The sequence below is a fragment of the Lacerta agilis genome, chromosome 2, assembly GCF_009819535.1.
Source record: "Lacerta agilis isolate rLacAgi1 chromosome 2, rLacAgi1.pri, whole genome shotgun sequence".
In the NCBI taxonomy this organism is placed as follows: domain Eukaryota; kingdom Metazoa; phylum Chordata; class Lepidosauria; order Squamata; family Lacertidae; genus Lacerta; species Lacerta agilis.
The window spans coordinates 101,156,289-101,172,707 of record NC_046313.1 but is presented as its reverse complement, the minus strand read 5'-3'; the positions used below and the strand labels follow the sequence as shown (position 1 = coordinate 101,172,707).

Sequence of the window (16,419 nt, the reverse complement as noted above, 5' to 3'; positions counted from 1 at the left end):
GGGGATAGGGTAGCTGAGCAGAGGAAAGAAGGGGCTGCCGGCTGAGCTGCTGCAACTCACTATCCCTCCCTTACTTGCCTACAGCTGCCATCCCAGGTTACCAGCATCCAGCTGAGGGGCTCAGTTCCCATGCTACCCAGTTCTACATCAACAAAATTGATGCCGCTAACAAAGAGCAGAAGCTGGAGGACAAAGGTGAGGGTTAAAATCTCAGGGTTCTGAAAGCAGTGCCATCTTGGAACATTTGGCTGGACGTTTTGAGAGGGCCCCACCCTTGCTAAGGGAGATCTTCTGGATCTAATCTGTTTAGCCAATGCAAGGGGCTGTTGAGCCCCTAAAGGAATGCATGTATACTACTGATCAGCTCTAGCTGGGGCTGTCTCCCCTGGGCTAAAGTTATGCATACTCTGCACAAAAGGTTGAAGTCTGCTATCTGTGTGAATTATACAGACCTGTATTTATTATTCCACATCTTTCTGGTAGCTATGGGGAATGGATAAGGAGCTTTGCAAGGCACTTAAGAACCTGGCTGCTGGAAATCTTAGTTGGGTGTCTTGTCCCATAGGTGACTTCTCTTAGAATTCAGTGACCCTTGCCAGTCCCCAATTCTCAGGATGCTGATTTAAGGTCCCCACTCCAACAATTTGTGTGGGATACAAGCAACCCACCCGAAGGAGTCCCAAACGAGCACAAGTTCTGGGGAGGAAAGCACAGTCCTTGGAGCTGGAATTCCTGGCTTTTGCTCCTCCAACATAGTTGACGTTGCCCTATGCGACACAGTTGCAAAAACAGACAATGGGGCCTGCAGTTGTTCCTTTTCTGCTTTGTCTTGGATATCTATCCCCACACTCCTACACCCAGTCTTTCATTTTAAGCGGCCTTGGTGGCTTTCCCATCCGTTACTTGGAGGGCCAGCATGCGATCTAGTGGAATGTTTGGCTGCAAGCTCTGCTTGGGTGACTTTAGAGTGGAGTAATCTCCTTGGCCTGACCCCAATTCCATCCGTGTGAAATTTGGGCTTAGTAGCAACTTGCTTTGCAGGATCACGGTGAGCTACGAACAAGCCTGCAAATCTTCCTGCTCACTAAGGATTGAAACTAGCTTTGATAAGGAATTGCCTCCCTCATCTCTCACGTTTCTTGCTCCACACACCCTTTCTCTGTTCTTAAGCAGGAAAAAGGTGGACTGCCCCTAGTTTGGTGGTAGCCAATATGACCACCCTCTAGAAGTTATGGTGTATAGCTTCCCTAATTCCAGGCCATCGACCTTGCGGGGCTGGAGCTGATTATGGTTTTAGTCCACAACTGCTGGAGGCCCCACTACATTGGCTACCCCTGCTCTGGTTCTTATTTCTTGGGTGTTGGTTTTTGGCCTCGTGTGTTTAGATGGGTAGCACCATCTGTAAACTTCCGTATCCTTGCAGGAGATGCCCCTCTTGACCTGACAGATGATTGTTCTCTGGCCCTGGTTTGGAAGAACAACGAGAGGATGAAGGAGTTTGTTCTGGTCGAGTCCAAGGAGCTGGAGTGCGTAGAGGATCCCGGCTCTGCGAGTGAGGCAGCCAGGGCAGGACACTTCACCCTTGAGCAGTGCCTCAACCTCTTCACCAAGCCAGAGGTGTTAGCCCCAGAGGAGGCCTGGTAAGAAAGGGTTCTCTGTGAGCAGGGACAACCCCATACTCGGGGTCCAAAAGTGTGTGCGTAAACGTATATACTGCGCGGCTAGTTTTTGGGTTCAGATATGCGGCTTTTGTAGGCTGGGAAATGGTTACTGCTTCCAAACACCGAAGTGATCATAGGACCATAGATTCCTGGAGTTGGAGGGGACCACCAAGGGTCAAATGATCCAGCCCTCTGCAATGCAGGAATCTCGGCTAAAGCATCCAAGGCAGATGGCCGTCAAGTGCTGCACAGTAGGGACTGTTGGGAGTTTGTGGAGGGCCTGAAGAGGACTGAGAGATCTGTTAAATTCCTGGGCTCCTCAGGCACACTTCAGCATGTCCCACATACAGTCACATTCTTCTCTGAAACCACGTCATGTGGAAGCCCCCTTCTTCCAATTAAAGAGCTCGCATTCTCCCATCAGCTGAATACTGCATACTGCAGTTGTGATCAAAGCCTGTTTCTAAACCCTTTGATCTCAGAAACACAAACAGGATGCCTTGGTCTTCCGTAGTGCAGCAAAACAGGGGTTGGTAAAGAACAGAGCTGGCAGCAGGGGAAGCTAACAGACCCACACCCCCACACCCCTTTTCCCCGCACAGGTACTGCCCGAAATGTAAGCAGCACCGTGAGGCATCCAAGCAGCTCATGCTGTGGCGCCTGCCCAACGTCCTCATCATACAGCTCAAGCGCTTCTCCTTCCGCAGCTTTATTTGGAGAGACAAGATCAACGACATGGTGGATTTCCCAGTCCGGTGAGGAGATGCTGCTGTGCTTTGTGTTCCTTTGCTCCCGCTTGGACTTTGCACAGGAAAGTCCAAGGAAAGCATCTCCCTCCACTCCAGGCCTGGATCAGACGTGGCTGCAGTGCCGGGCCCTGTCTTAGCACCAAGGGTGTTTAGCGCTCTGTATGCTCAGGCTATCCTTGTGAACCCTTTTGCCTGCATTTACGTCCAGTGTGGCAAGGAGGCAGCCTAATTGGCTGCCCCGTTGTCTGGAAGGGAGGGCGGAACTGAAGTTGGGCTAAATCTTTTGGGAGGTGCAGGAAACATAGGCTGGTGGTGCCTTCATGTTGAGGCCGCAGCACATTCCTCTTTCACAGGTGAGAGCCTGCTTCATCCGATGCATGTGGTAGTCAAGTGTGCATCCTTAGGCCCTCAGTTGTGGTGCATGTATATCCACCATGTGTCTTGATGAAAGTAAGCTCACGCTGCTGCTAAGTAAACTTGATCCATCTTCAAAGTGCCACAAATTTTTCTTCCTTCTTGCTGCAACCAATTCTAGCGGCTGCTCTTCTGAAATCTGACCGTTTTGAACAGAGCAAGCTAGGCTTAGCATCCTCTGAACCCCTCGCCCCCAGTCTTTGGGATTGTTAGGATAGGGAGCTCAGCCTACCCCTCAGCGCAATCTGCAGACTTCTTGTATTGCCTGCCTTGAAGCACTCACGTATAGATAGGACAAGTTAAGACAGCTGTGTACCTTATTCCTATCTCTGTCCCCAGGAGCTTGGACCTGAGCAAGTTCTGCATTGGCCAGAAGGATGAGCAGCAGCTGCCCATGTATGACCTGTATGCAGTTATCAACCACTACGGGGGCATGATTGGCGGACACTACACAGCCTATGCGCGGCTGCCCAGTGACAAGAACAGCCAACGCAGTGATGTGGGTGAGTTGCCCGGGGGAGGGGGGCTTTGTGTGGTCTGGTTGCCATCAATTGTCTAGCCAAGTTCCAGCCATTGAGGTAGAGTCTTCTCAGAGACCTACACAAGGTGAAAGATCTTGGCTAGGGCACTCATTGCTGCTTTGATAAGGCATTGATGAGGAAGTAGCAGGGTCTTCCTCCATAGTCGGTGCTGAATGTTTCAGGTGCAAGGAAGGAGAAGGCTTCACATTTTAATAAAAAAATTCATTCCAGTAGCACCCTAGAGACCTAAGTTTGTTACTGGTATGAGCTTTCGTGTGCATGCACACTTCTTCAGATACCTTCAGATACTTCACATTTTAAGTAGGATTTAGAGCAAGAAAAGGCTTTCTCCTCAGCACAGCTTGGTCTCCACCACTCATTTGCAAAGAAATATCACTGCCCTTCCTCCTTTATGATGGGAGAGGTCTTGATGCAGTGGTCATATGCACTGTCAAAAACAGCTAGACCCCTCTGTACTAGTAAGTTCCAGGGAGATTGTTCTAAATACTTGTTATCACTTCCTCAGCCTTTCAGGATTGAATTTAGAGACAGGTCCTCCTCACACGGTAGGATTTTTGAAGACTCTGGGAAGCAGGTCTGCTTTGAGTGTTTTAAGGATATACAGTGGTACCTTGGAAGTCAAACAGAATCCGTTCTGGAAGTCCGTTTGACTTCCAAAACATTCGGAAACAAAGGCGCGGCTTTCAATTGGCTGCAGGAAGCTCCTGCAGCCAGTCGGAAGCATCGTCGGGCGTTCAGGTTCCAAAGAACATTCACAGACCAGAACACTCACTTCCGGGTTTATGGCATTCAGGAGCCAAAACATTCAACTTGCAAGGCATTTGGGATTCAAGGTACTACTGTGTTGCTTATTTTATTTTGAGTAACATTATATAGAAGTGTGCATGCACACGAAAGCTCATACCAAGAACAAACTTAATTGGTCTCTAAGGTGCTACTGGAAGGATTTTTTTGATTTTTTATTTTGTTTTGACTATGGCAGACCAACACGGCTACCTACCTGTAACTATTATATGGAATTGTTTTCTAAGCAGAATCTTTTTCTTCTTCTCTGTTCTGCATTTGAGCAACCCTGACCAGTCGGGTTGGTAGCTGGTTACTTTTTACTTCAAGAAATGAGATACCGTTGTAGCACTCCTGGCTTGTAGACATTGTGGGCCAACGACCTTGTCATTCATGGGAATAGGACTGCCATGCCCTGCACTCCCTTCTTCCTCCTAACTTCCAATCTGTTTGTTCTTCCCATTGCTTGGGAATTTGCTGGCAGTGGGATTTGGTGGGGGGGGGGGAATCTGATGAATCCCCAATACATGCTGCCCTCGACAATTAAATACACCGAAGAATAAATAGTCGTTTTAGGACTTGTGACTATGACAGTAGTATTAGAGAGTTTCCATATAGGTGGGGGGAAATTTCATAGATTCACATAGTGACAGGATCCCACTTGCTGGCTTCATCGCCCTCAGTTAATTCTGGGTGTCCTGGCATCTTTTCAAAATCCCCCACAAGTCTGCTAACCTCTGCCAGGGAAGCAGCACCCATGAATGCACATTGGACAGCAAGGCAACGCTGTAAGAGCTACCGCGTCGGTAGGTTGCGGGCTAAATTCAGGTGAGTGCACTGGGTAGCTCTTTCTGGATGCATGGGAGACCTGGACTGTGTTTGTCTTCCTGCAAGAGTGAAGAACAGGTGAGGATCAGGCAGTGTTGCCTCATCAGTGGGTCACAGAGCTTGGTGTGCTTATCCCTTGCCTGTCCCCTTTCACAGGATGGCGGCTCTTCGATGACAGCACTGTCACCACAGTGGATGAAAGCCAGGTGGTGACGCGATACGCCTACGTGCTCTTCTACCGCCGACGAAACTCTCCAGTGGAGAGACCCCTGCGGGGGCCACCGCATCCCTCAGACCCTCGGGCCGACATGGCCCCATCTGCCGAGTCAGCAGCCAATCAGGTGAGGGCTTTGGGGGGAGCTGCCTGTCTTGCCCGCCTCAATGCGTTGCCTTGGCCTGCTAACGGGCCTCGCTACTGCTGATAGAGGAGCCAAGGGACTGCTGACTCCCCTTCACGGCTCTGGCTGGGCTGTGGGCCTCCTTCCAACAGTTGTGTCCTGGAAAAAGGACGGCTATCAGGGGAAGGTCTTGAGAGAAACAGAGAGGTCCTTCTCAAGGCTACCCTGAGACGGAAGGTGCCTGCGGGTGGGTGGGGAATTGGCTGGGGGAAAAGATCCCCTCAATATGGAGGGGGCCGGCTTCAGAGTTGTGGGTGACAGCAGCAAGTTCCGTGCAAAATAAGCTGCTGAGGGAAAGGTGCCAGAGAAACGGCGATGCCATGGTTCCTGAGCGGCCAAGGTGTCGTACTTTAAGGGGCCCGATTCCAGCACTGTGGACTGCTGTGCACTCGGCGCTGCTGTTGGCTTGGGAGCCTCTCCTTTCTCTTTCCCCTCCACTCTGTGCCCAGCCATTAACATGGTAGGGACCGGGGAAACGTAAGGCCAGCACTGTGCTTTCTGAGGCAATGCCAGCCACCCTGGCATAGTCTCGGACGAGAGCCTCCAATGTGCACTTGGGTTGGGGGCACTGGCGTCTCCTGGGGTTCTGCCATGTGTGGTGGCATCCTGCCCAGGACAGCTTCCTGGGCAGGGGTTAAGCTCCGAGGCTGTGCTGCAGGGCAGGCCGCATTGTTCTTGCCCTTTCTTGCTGGAGCTGGGCGGTGTGTTTTGCCCCTGGCCACCTGCCCAGCGAGCCAAGACCGATTGGAACCACATGGCCTACTCAGGAGGAGAGGATGCAGGCAGATCCGTTCAGAGAAGCTGCCATAGGGGCCTGTATGCTTTGTGCCTGTGGACTCTGGCAGCTGACCCCTGCAGCGAGACTGGCGCCTCAAACCAGCTATAAAACATCACACTCCCCAACCAGCTTTAGACTATGGGAGGTCTGGAAGCAGCAGGAACCCCCTGTGCACAAATCCCAAGGGATGGAGTGGGGAAGATAAGATTGATTCTGCCCGCCTTTAAACCTCTATCTAGAAAATCACAGTGATTGGCTGACTGGTCTGAATGATCTTTCTGTACGTGGAAGAGCTGGTCTGTGACTGGTTACTCTGCAACTAACTCCTCCTGTGCAACTGTGTCGTTGTTACTGTTGTGTTTAAAAAAAAGAAAGAAAGAAAAAAAGAGTGATTATGATTGGCTGCCATCTCTGAATGTTCCTCATGGTTTTTTCACTTGCCAAAGCTGAGCTGTTGATTAGCTGTCATCCTTACGAAAGATCCTCATGTTCCCACCTGCAAGCGCTTGGATGTGACTGCCTGCCATCAGATCCTCATGTTGTCACCAGCAAAAGCTCAACTGCGATTGGCTGTTTATGAATGATCCTCGTGTTCTCACCCAGTGTGGCTGAATGGTCAAGTGCATTTGCGCACACAAGGAAGTCTGGGCTGTGATGACTTTGGTGACTGGGTCTTTTGAAAGGATTGAGCTGGCGCTGGCGCTTGCAGACGGGGGGGAAAGAACTCCGACCCGAGCCAGCCAGCATGGATGCCTCACTCTGACAAGCAGGGGCTTGCTTGCCCTCCATCCTTCTGTGGCTTGTGCTGCTCACTCTGTCCCTGGGAGGCCCCCGAATCTGAACTGCTGGAGCTGTATAGCGAGGGGGGGGCAGAAAATCTGTGGGGCTGTGGCAGAGAGATCTGACATGGGAAAGGTGCGCTTGGAGGCAGGCTGTTCCGGGCAGGGGCAGGGCAGCGTGTGGGTGACTGAGGGGTTTGCCGCTGTGTTCCCAACTAGTGCTGACGCAGGTTTCCACATCGCAGGCTTCTCTGCTCTGGCAGGAACTGGAGGCTGAAGAGGAAGCTGCCAGGAGGCTGATGAGGAGCCCTTGGAGGTCTTGCAGCCGAAGAACAAGGCACCTCGCCCCAGATTGTCCCGATGAAGGCCGTGTCCGATACTTTGTCCTGGGCACCATGGCAGCCATTGTGGCGCTCTTCCTGAATGTTTTCTACCCACTCATCTATCAGACCCGCTGGAGGTAGTAGTCACAGCAGAAACGGCACCCAGAAGGAGGGTAGCTCACTCGCCTCGGCCTTGGCTCTCCTCCTATTACACACCTTTGTGACGAAGGCCTTGGATGCTCCTTGCCAGGGTGGGTACAAGAAGAAGCCCTAGTGCCAATGCCTCCTCATCAAGAAGCCCTCAAGTCTAGGACCTGCTCTCTCCTGCTTGGCTGGTTTCCCACATGGATTGGCAACTGGGAAAAGGCCCTTTATAGCGTTGCGGCCTTGTAAGACTTTGGCCCATGCAAATCAAATCTGTGAACTCCAGCAGAGGCTGCAGAGCTACAAAAATTAGTCTCTCTAACTGGATGGGAATCTGTTGGTCTTGGCCACTCCCTGCCTTGGGACTGCTCCTTCTGTATTGGGTCAACAGCTGCCCCCTGCCCTATGTGCCTAGTAGTTAAAGATTGTGACCTCTTACCCAGTTGGGCATCAGCACCGTGCTTGGAGGCGGGGTGGAAAAGAAGTCTCTGGGCATCTGTTCCCTCTTTGTTTGAGGGAGTGAGAATGTATTGCTGACTCTTCCGAATATTGATGAATTAAGTTCCCTCACCAGGATAGTATTGGCTTGCAGCCAACTGCATCATCATTTTTGTTTTGTTTTATGGCATCTTACAAATCTTTCTATCGCGGCACGAGACGACAGTTGAGCGGTGAAGTCTCCAGCCAAGCTTGCATTACGCTAAATATTCTTTAGCGCAGGGCCCCAGCTAAAGAGAAGGCAGTACTTCGACTTGCATCACAGCTCCTGTACCTGTTTAGGCAATGTCTGAGTGCACACAAGGGAGCAGAAGTGTGTCTCTGGCATCAGAGTCGTGTGGCCTTGTGTTCTTCTGATCTGGCCCTGCAGGCTGTGTGGCTTTTCCAGTGCAGTGCAGGATCCCTCTGGTGCCTCTTTGACCACAGGTTCAATCCTGAGTACCCCGATCTAGGCTCTTGGCTGTGGCCAGATAAGTAAGAGCCGCCATGAGAGCTTGTGATCCTAGAGCCCAGGTCTTACTCTTCGCGACACCTCTTCCTTGGTTTGTGTATCATTATTGTTTGTTGTTAATATTATACTCATAAACATTGCGCAACTCTAACATCATCTTGCACATTCTTCCCAGCACTTTTCAGAGAGGCTTCCCCACCCACCCACCTGATCCCTTTCGTTGCAGGGAGAGAAAGGGATATGGCCTTGTCTCCAGTGCCCATTTTTCAGGTTGTCTGGTGCTGGTATTCCTGCTGTGCCCCAGGAAGTGGGCAGTCTCTAGCCGCACCAGTGCCAAAGAGCACAGCCTGATCCATGTGCAATTCTGGTGAGGACGTCCCGGCCCTAAGGAAGTCATCCTCTGCCAGCTGGGTGGATAAAGGCATTGCATTGTGCTGTGGGAAAGCTTTCACTGTGTATTTATTTATTGTATTTAATAAACCTAAGCTGTTCTAAAGAGATATGGATGGGCTCCTTTCTTTCCCCAGCTGCTCCTTTCTTTCAGCACCTGCTTTCTAAATTTAACTGGGGTTCTGCGCGTCCACACATATATCTTCCCACTGGCTCCCGAGCCTGTCCAGTCTTAGCTGCTGTTGCTACTGGTTCACAAGGGGAACCAAGGAATTGGTTGGGCCGCTCGTTGAATTGTAGTGAAATAGTACTGGATAAATTCTTTTGGTGGTGATAACTCCGTAGCTCTGTGTGTTCTGTAGTTTGGTGCAAAGCTCACTTTGCTGTTTGAGAGTTTCAGTGTGTGTGCAAAATAAGAAACAAGTTATTAGCCTGGATATCTTCAAAGAAATCTGTAGAAGAGAAGCTCAGTGGGATTTTGAGTCACTGGTTTGGGTAGCTTTTTTGCCCTTCCCCATTACTTGCAGAAGCAGAATGCACTAGCTACATGCCCTTTTGCAAACTGTTTATTATTATTATTATTATTATTATTATTATTATTATTATTATTATTATTATATCACAGTGTAGGTTACCTTGGCACATGATTCTTGGGGTGGTGGGGCAGTTTTGTGGCTCTAGGAGGATAGCTGACTCTTCAAGCCTGGAGCAGGAGAGAATTATGAGTAAGGCTTTGTATGTATTACACTCAGAAATACTGATTTCTTCCTAAAATTTCCTAAGATTTGGCTGTTCAATAACACCGGTTCGTATTTCGGTGCCTGCCTACCAGACACCATGATTATTTGTGCCACTTAATTGAACAATACACTGATGAGACTAGTGTAACTGCTCACACTGAAGGGACTGATCTGGCTTGCATTACTGAAACTTGGGTGAGTGAGCTGGATGGGCCCCTCTGGTTAATAGTACTGCACCAGGCTAGACTGGGGGCATCGAGGGTGGGAGTGGTTTTACTGTCCATAAAAGCACCATCTCCTTTGCCGTAAAACTTACTGGTGTTGGGAAAGGTTTAGAGGGTTTACTCCCAGTGTTGGGCTGCTGCTGGTCTATAGAAACGCGCCCCCCCCCCCCAATTCCCTGCAGTGTCCCTGATCAGGCTGGTTGAGGTGTTGGAATGACTACAATATCCATGCAGAGGCTGCTGCTGCTGCTGAGCTGACTCAAGACTTCATGACCTCTGACAGCCATGGCTCTCTTCTCTCACATGGTCATTGGCCCAACACATCAGGCAGGGCACACTCTTGATGTAACAGTCTTTGCTCTGAGTGATGATAAGAGGGATGGACCAAGGAGGTGGGCAATGATGCATTCCCTTGTCATGGTCGGATCATTTATCTATTAACAGGTGCCACATAGCACTCGTTCCGCATTTGTAACAAATCAATCTTGTAGTGCGGCAGCAGCCACACTTTGGAACTCCCTGCCTATTGACATCAGTCATGTACCTTCACCGTACTCTTTCTGGGGCCTGCCAAAAACATTCCTTTTTTTTTTTTTTTGCAAAATAGTTTATTTATAAACTGTTCAACAAAGCTGCCAAAAACATTCCTGTTTAGGCAAGCCTATCCAGACATGTGGAAATCTGACATGCTTTTTCAACTGGTCTTTACCTTATTTTATATTTTGATTATTTTTTAATGCTTTAAACAGCTGTCTGGTAACCATTTTTAAAAAACTGATAATTTTAACGTTTTGCTTTCGTAAACTGCTCTGAGGTTTTTGTTGCAATCAGGCAGAATATAAAACTCGTGAATGAAGCCAGTGAATAAGGTTTATATTTATATGAACTCTTTCTCCGAAATCTGTTTCCGGACCTTCAAACAATGTGTATGTAGAGATTTCATATTGGGAAACGGACAATAAGCTTCTTCCACGTCAGGGAGACGTTTGCACCCTTTGCGGCTGCTCTCTAATGCTTTGTTCTATTTGCAGGGAATTAGCTCACCACCCTTTGGAACCAGCCTGGCCCCTGAAGTTGCTCCCGCACTGGCACCAGAGGGGGTCGCAGAGCACCCCGCACCATCCTACAGCAACATGGAGGAAGTTGACTAAGTCGTTCTGCACTGGGGGTGGGTGGCGGGTGGGGTGTACATAAGAAGGCTTTGTTTTGTGGCTTCCCGCCCTACCCCACCCCGGCGTCCCCCCCCCCTGCAGTGGGAAGGAGGAGGAGCTGCTGTGACCTTTTCTCAAGCACACAAGCACTTTCTGCTCCACCCCCTCCCTCCTCCCCTGCAAGCTGGAAAGGTTTCCTTTCGTGTCCCCCCTACCTAGAGGCTGCCCTGTGCCAGGGGAAACCCACTGAGTGCCCCCCGGTGTGGCAGTTGCTCCTGCATCTCCTGCCCCAAAGGTTCTGGTTTGGTCTCCTCGCACAGAGGCAGGGGAGCTGTGGCGAGCCCTGCACTCCTAGTCTTGCATACCCAGCCTGTTCTACTGGGGGTGGCGGGTGGGGGTGGGGGTCATTGGTGTCTGCCCCTAAGGGGCCTTCTCCCGATTTGCCATACCATGGGTGCCTGCTTCACAATATTCCACAGCCCCGCCCCCTTTTTTGCCTGCCCTTTCACTTTCCCATCTGCTCCTCCTTGGTATCACGAGCTCAGGACCACCATGGCTGCAAAATGGGCCTTCACGACAGAAGTATGCATCTCCCAGTTTCCTTGATTTCTGCACCCACCCACCCCTTTCACCAGCATTGCTTAGTTTGGCAGTTTGGGTAAAGAAGGCTGTTGGGAGGCACCTGCTGCTATGCCTTCTCATCCTACTTGGAAGGCATGGAACTGCGGTTTGGCCTACTACTTGGCTACCTGCCCCAGAGTCATTTTGCATTTCTTGGCCCCTTGTGACACTTCCTTGGGGTGAGAAACCACTGCCAGTACCATCTCCTATTTAAATGTTTGGCTCCCTGTTCCCTTTTATCCATGCTTGGAATTGCTGTAACCAAATGAGGCTGTCCTGGGCCCATTCCCAGGGAGGCCTCAGTCTTGCTCTGTCTTTGTATAAAGTTGGTGTTTGTCTTGGGTCCCGAGTCATTAAATTCTACTCAACGCCGCTTGTCCCTGTGTCTGTGTGCTATTCTGTCTGCTGCCATGCCACACTGGCATGGGCTCTCAGCCTGGGCAACACTGTAGAGATAAAAATTGCAACCTAAATTAGAACCTTCATTCTTTTTGCCTCCTTGGCAAATACGTTCTGGGAGCTGGGAAAGAAAGGAATGGTGGCACGATTTAAACTTCTGTAGAAAATGACTGTTTAATGTATAGGAAAGGGCCTGTAGATCAGGAATTCTTAGAACTATGTTATGCTCCATGTGCATCCTTACGTTCAGATACTAGGAATTTAGCTTTTCCTTTTCCCTGTGGTTAGCGGAAGGAGTCTTAAACAATGCAGAGTCCTTAACGTAACAAAAATAACTATAACCAAATGAAGTCATCGCAAGAGTATATATGTAGTGCTAAATGTAACAGACAACTGACTGATTTCTCATGTCTCTAATTGAAATGATAAGTCTGCACGTGATGATAAAGCCTTCCGTATGAGAAACTCAGAAGTTGCCATGTCAGATAAAATATTCTGCAAATGAGCATTTCTTCTGATGTGGTAATGAATAAGCTCTCATACAGAGAGGCTGTTGGTAGGAAAAAGACCGCATTATCCTTACAGCTGGGATGGGAAGGGCGCTAGACTGTGTGCAGGAATTTCCACTTGAAAAACAAGATGACTCAAGAACAGTTCAAAAGGGGAGATAGCGTAAGTAGCAATGGTCATGGTTGCATTGTGTTTTTTAAAAAAGAAAACACACAGAAGCTTCTAGAGCGGGAGGTGGCCTATCAGACGCTGTTGGATTTCAATCCCCATCTGTCCACCGATCGTGACCCCCCAATGGCCAGAGATGCAATAGTAGCTGTAGCCTGGCAACAGGCGGGGGCTGCGGGTTCCCTACCCCTGCCGTAGAGCTCTGAATATTTGTCAGAATAAAAATCCATTGGTTTCCTGAAATGTTTTCACTTCCTGCACTAAAATTATGCCCCTCCTGCCAATTTGCCTCCTAGTGAACTCCTCTAGATTCTAATGCACGTGAGTCACAGAAATGTTGAGGCTGTACATTGGAAGTGGCTTTGCTTCAGAGTGAATGAAAGCGGTGCTATATAGCCCAAAAGGAGAACATATTTAATATCGGGAGCACACAACAATTTGAAGAAAAGGGTGGGGCAGGACCTGGAAAGTAGCAGAGATCCAGCTGTTAGTAACCACTGCCAGGTTAATGTAAAAAGAACTGGGAATATACAAGAATGAACCAATGGACCAACTTTTTGAGAGATACAAAGCTGATAGTAAAATAGGATTTGAGAAAGAATCCTTTAAATTCCAATTGGAAGTGGTAAATTCCAAAACAAAAACCCTTTCAAAAGCGTATAGGATATTGTTGGACTGGACGGTTATGGAAGAACAAATTAAATCTACAATGACACACTGGGCACAGGACATAGGACATAACATCATGTTAACTAGATGGGAAAATCTATGGAGAGTGAATTGGAGTTTCACCACTTGCAACTCGATTAGAGAAAATATGATAAAAATGTTTTATAGGTGGCACATCACCCCTCACAAACTTTCGAAAATGTATAGGAATGTAAGCAATACCTGCTGGAGATGCGAAGAAGTGGGGAGTTGGTACCACGTCTGGTGGGAATGTAATATGATAGAGTCTTTCTGGAATGAGATCCACTCAGAAATAGAAATAATATGTGACACCAAATTCCCAAAAACACCAGAAGCCTACCTTATAGGTATAACAACACCAGAAATACCAAAAAGGATGAGAATTTTTTTTCTTATACGCCTCAACAGCGGCGAAAATTTTAATAGGATCAAAGTGGAAAAGTGCAATAGTACCCAGTAAAAAGGACTGGATTAACAAAACGCTAGAATTTATAGAGCTGGCATATCTTTCAGATATGAAATGAGATGAAATGGTCGGATCGGAAACTTAGCACAAAAAGGGGCATATGGCTGAGGAGAATCAAATCCCCTCTGCCGGCTTCTTTCCCCCACGTAGCCTCAATCCACAAATGCCCTTTGCCCTAGCTGCCTCAGGGAAGGGAGCCCGGCAGAAGAGCAAAGCACCTTGGGGAGGGTGAACAGATGAGGGAAGTGAACCATGTGGGGATGGGAGTCGTTTTGCTTTTAAAAACCACCTCCCCCCTTGTGCTTCTGTACATAATTGGACAAATGGACTTGTCACCTCTGTGAATAGTTTATTCTAGATTTCCTGCACCATAACTTTTCCCAGAATAGTCTGTGCAAGAGGAGGTTCCTCCGCAGGGAAGCCGTTTTTTGGTGTGTGTGTGTTTTTTTTAAGGTTCTCTGCAGCCAGGAGGTTTCAAAACTGCTGGACCATGCTGTCTCCTCGGTGGTGTGAAGCCCTTCGGCCTTGCGTTTGATTCTCACACTTTCCTATCTGGCCCAGCGAAGATACAATGTGCTTCCTATTGGGGAGGAGGCCTAGAAATATCCTTGGCCTCTTTTCACTTCACAAAGGGAGCAGCAGGCGGAGGCTGTGCCTCAGCCTATTTTTCTAAGGCATTAACCCTCCTTGGCTTGAGAAAAGGGGCCTCCCGTGTATGTGTGTTTGCCCTGTGAGCCTGGTTGCTGCCTGCTATATAGGGAGACTTAGCCATGCCATGGAATTGTTTGCTCACCGGGCGCCATGGCAACCGGGCAAGCCGTCCATGGGAATGTGCTCCCAGTGCCGATTCTCATGGGCGGCTTGGGGGTGGGGTGGGGTGGGAGGAAGTGTTAACCGGGCAGGCGAGAAAAGGAGGGAAGAAATGGGCATTATCTCCTACGGGCAGGAAGCTATAATAATCTCCGTTCTGCACATAGCGCTTCCCCGCTTCAAATGTTCAAAATGCTCTGCGTCGCCGTTTCCTGAGTCATCTTTGGGGCTGCCTGAAGACATTTTTGCTGCTTGAGGCACAGCAGCAAATAGCACCTCACTCCCATCCAGCAAATAAACTTATTTTGTCCTCTGAGGTGGTCTAAACGCCTTTCCCCTGCTCCTTGGCAGCGGGAAGGGGTTTGTTTTGTTTTTGTCTGAACTATTTATTTTGTGTTTTTATCCTGTATTTTTATCTTGCGAACTGCCTTGAGATCTTTGGATTGAGGGTGGTATATAAATAAAGAAATAATAAATACAGTAACGATAACCAACAGCTTCCGGTCTTTGCCTCACAGCAAAAATAGCTGCCTGAGGTGGCACCGGCTGCCTCACTCTCCCCAATGGCTGAGCCGGCCTTGCTTGGAGGGTAGGCCCATATTCTCTCAATGTAACAAGAGTGAAGGAGAGGCAAAGCTGAGCAACAATGGCTTCTCCAAGTCCGCCCAGAGACGTGCAGCTCACACACCAGGCCTCCCAGAGAAGGCTTTTTGGTTCATTCTCACTTTCAAATTCTTCCTGCCCCAGCTTATGTGTTCTTAGGAAGACCACCTTCCTTCTCCACCCTGAGGCTGCATATGTTTTGCACAACATGGAGCAATCTTTTGAGAAACGCAGCTTCCCATTAACAAAACGCCAAGTTTCTCAACCTCAGGAAGAAGTTTGACACAGCCTGGTACAATAAACAATGCAGACACCGCTTGGGCTAGTGGGTAGTACATTTAAAACTTTTGACTCCAGATGAAAACTTGTTTTGGTAATCTTAATATTTTTATCCATTTTTTTTTAAATATCCAGGCAGTATCATATCTTCCTTATGAGATGTACGTCCACAGTATTCTGCTTTCTCCTCTAGAGGCATTAATTTTATCCTCAGTGGAGCCATACATATAGAGCCTAGGGCTTGTCGATCAGAAGGTCGGCGGTTCAAATCCCCGCGACGGGGTGAGCTCCCGTTGCTCGGTCCCTGCTCCTGCCAACCTAGCAGTTCGAAAACATGTCAAAGTGCAAGTAGATAAATAGGTACCGCTCTGGCGGGAAGGTAAACAGCGTTTCCGTGCACTACTCTGGTTCGCCAGAAGTGGCTTATTCATGCTGGCCACATGAGCCAGAAGCTGTCTGTGGACAAACGCCAGCTCCCTCGGACAGTAAAGCGAGATGAGCGCCGCAACCCCAGAGTCGTCCACAACTGGACTTAACTGTCAGGGGTCCTTTACCAACCCTATTTCCAAATACCCCACTGTACAGCGTTGGCTGCATGGCAAGGCTCATCTGCCTTTCTGCTGGCCTGTGGGCTTCTCTTACATGGCCGTCTGAAACCTTAACATTGTCCGCTTCGTTTTAAGCAAAAGCGGATTTTAGCCACAGGAAGGTAGATTTAGGTAAACAAACTCCCTTGCCCGCAAAGCTAAGATGATGCTTGCGAAAATGCCGGGGTGGGGTGGGAGGAGAGGAAGGTCTTCCCCAGAAAGTTTAGGCAGAAATCTACCCGGGAGGAGCCCGTGTAGTTGCACAAACTATTCTGCCCCCCACAAGGAAAGGGGTTGCAACAAATGGTTGATTGAGCGAGTCTTGTTTTCGCTTCCTGCTTAGCAACTCGGATCCCAGGCTAGGAAGCGGAACCAAACCTCTGCGCCTGCTTTGTGCGCCTTTTGCTCCTCCTGCGCTTGCAGAATCCAGTCT

At 49.1% G+C, this 16,419-nt stretch overlaps 1 protein-coding gene across 12 annotated transcripts in view; it reads left to right on the top strand.

Moving 5' to 3' along the window:
• Window positions 1–11,850, top strand: part of USP19 (ubiquitin specific peptidase 19) — a 42,373-nt gene extending 30,523 nt beyond the window's left edge. For 9 of the 12 annotated variants that reach the window (XM_033141376.1, XM_033141383.1, XM_033141381.1 and 6 more), the window contains 6 exons: window positions 85–195; window positions 1,424–1,640; window positions 2,264–2,416; window positions 3,164–3,327; window positions 5,134–5,318; window positions 7,178–8,848. In XM_033141376.1, the coding sequence (XP_032997267.1) occupies window positions 85–195; window positions 1,424–1,640; window positions 2,264–2,416; window positions 3,164–3,327; window positions 5,134–5,318; window positions 7,178–7,396 (1,049 nt within the window). In that variant the 3' untranslated portion in view covers window positions 7,397–8,848. Of the gene's footprint in view, window positions 1–84; window positions 196–1,423; window positions 1,641–2,263; window positions 2,417–3,163; window positions 3,328–5,133; window positions 5,319–7,177; window positions 8,849–10,733 lie in introns of those variants that run through there. The other 3 variants (XM_033141384.1, XM_033141387.1, XM_033141386.1) reach the window with 1 other exon arrangement.
• The last annotated feature ends 4,569 nt before the right edge of the window (window positions 11,851–16,419 follow it).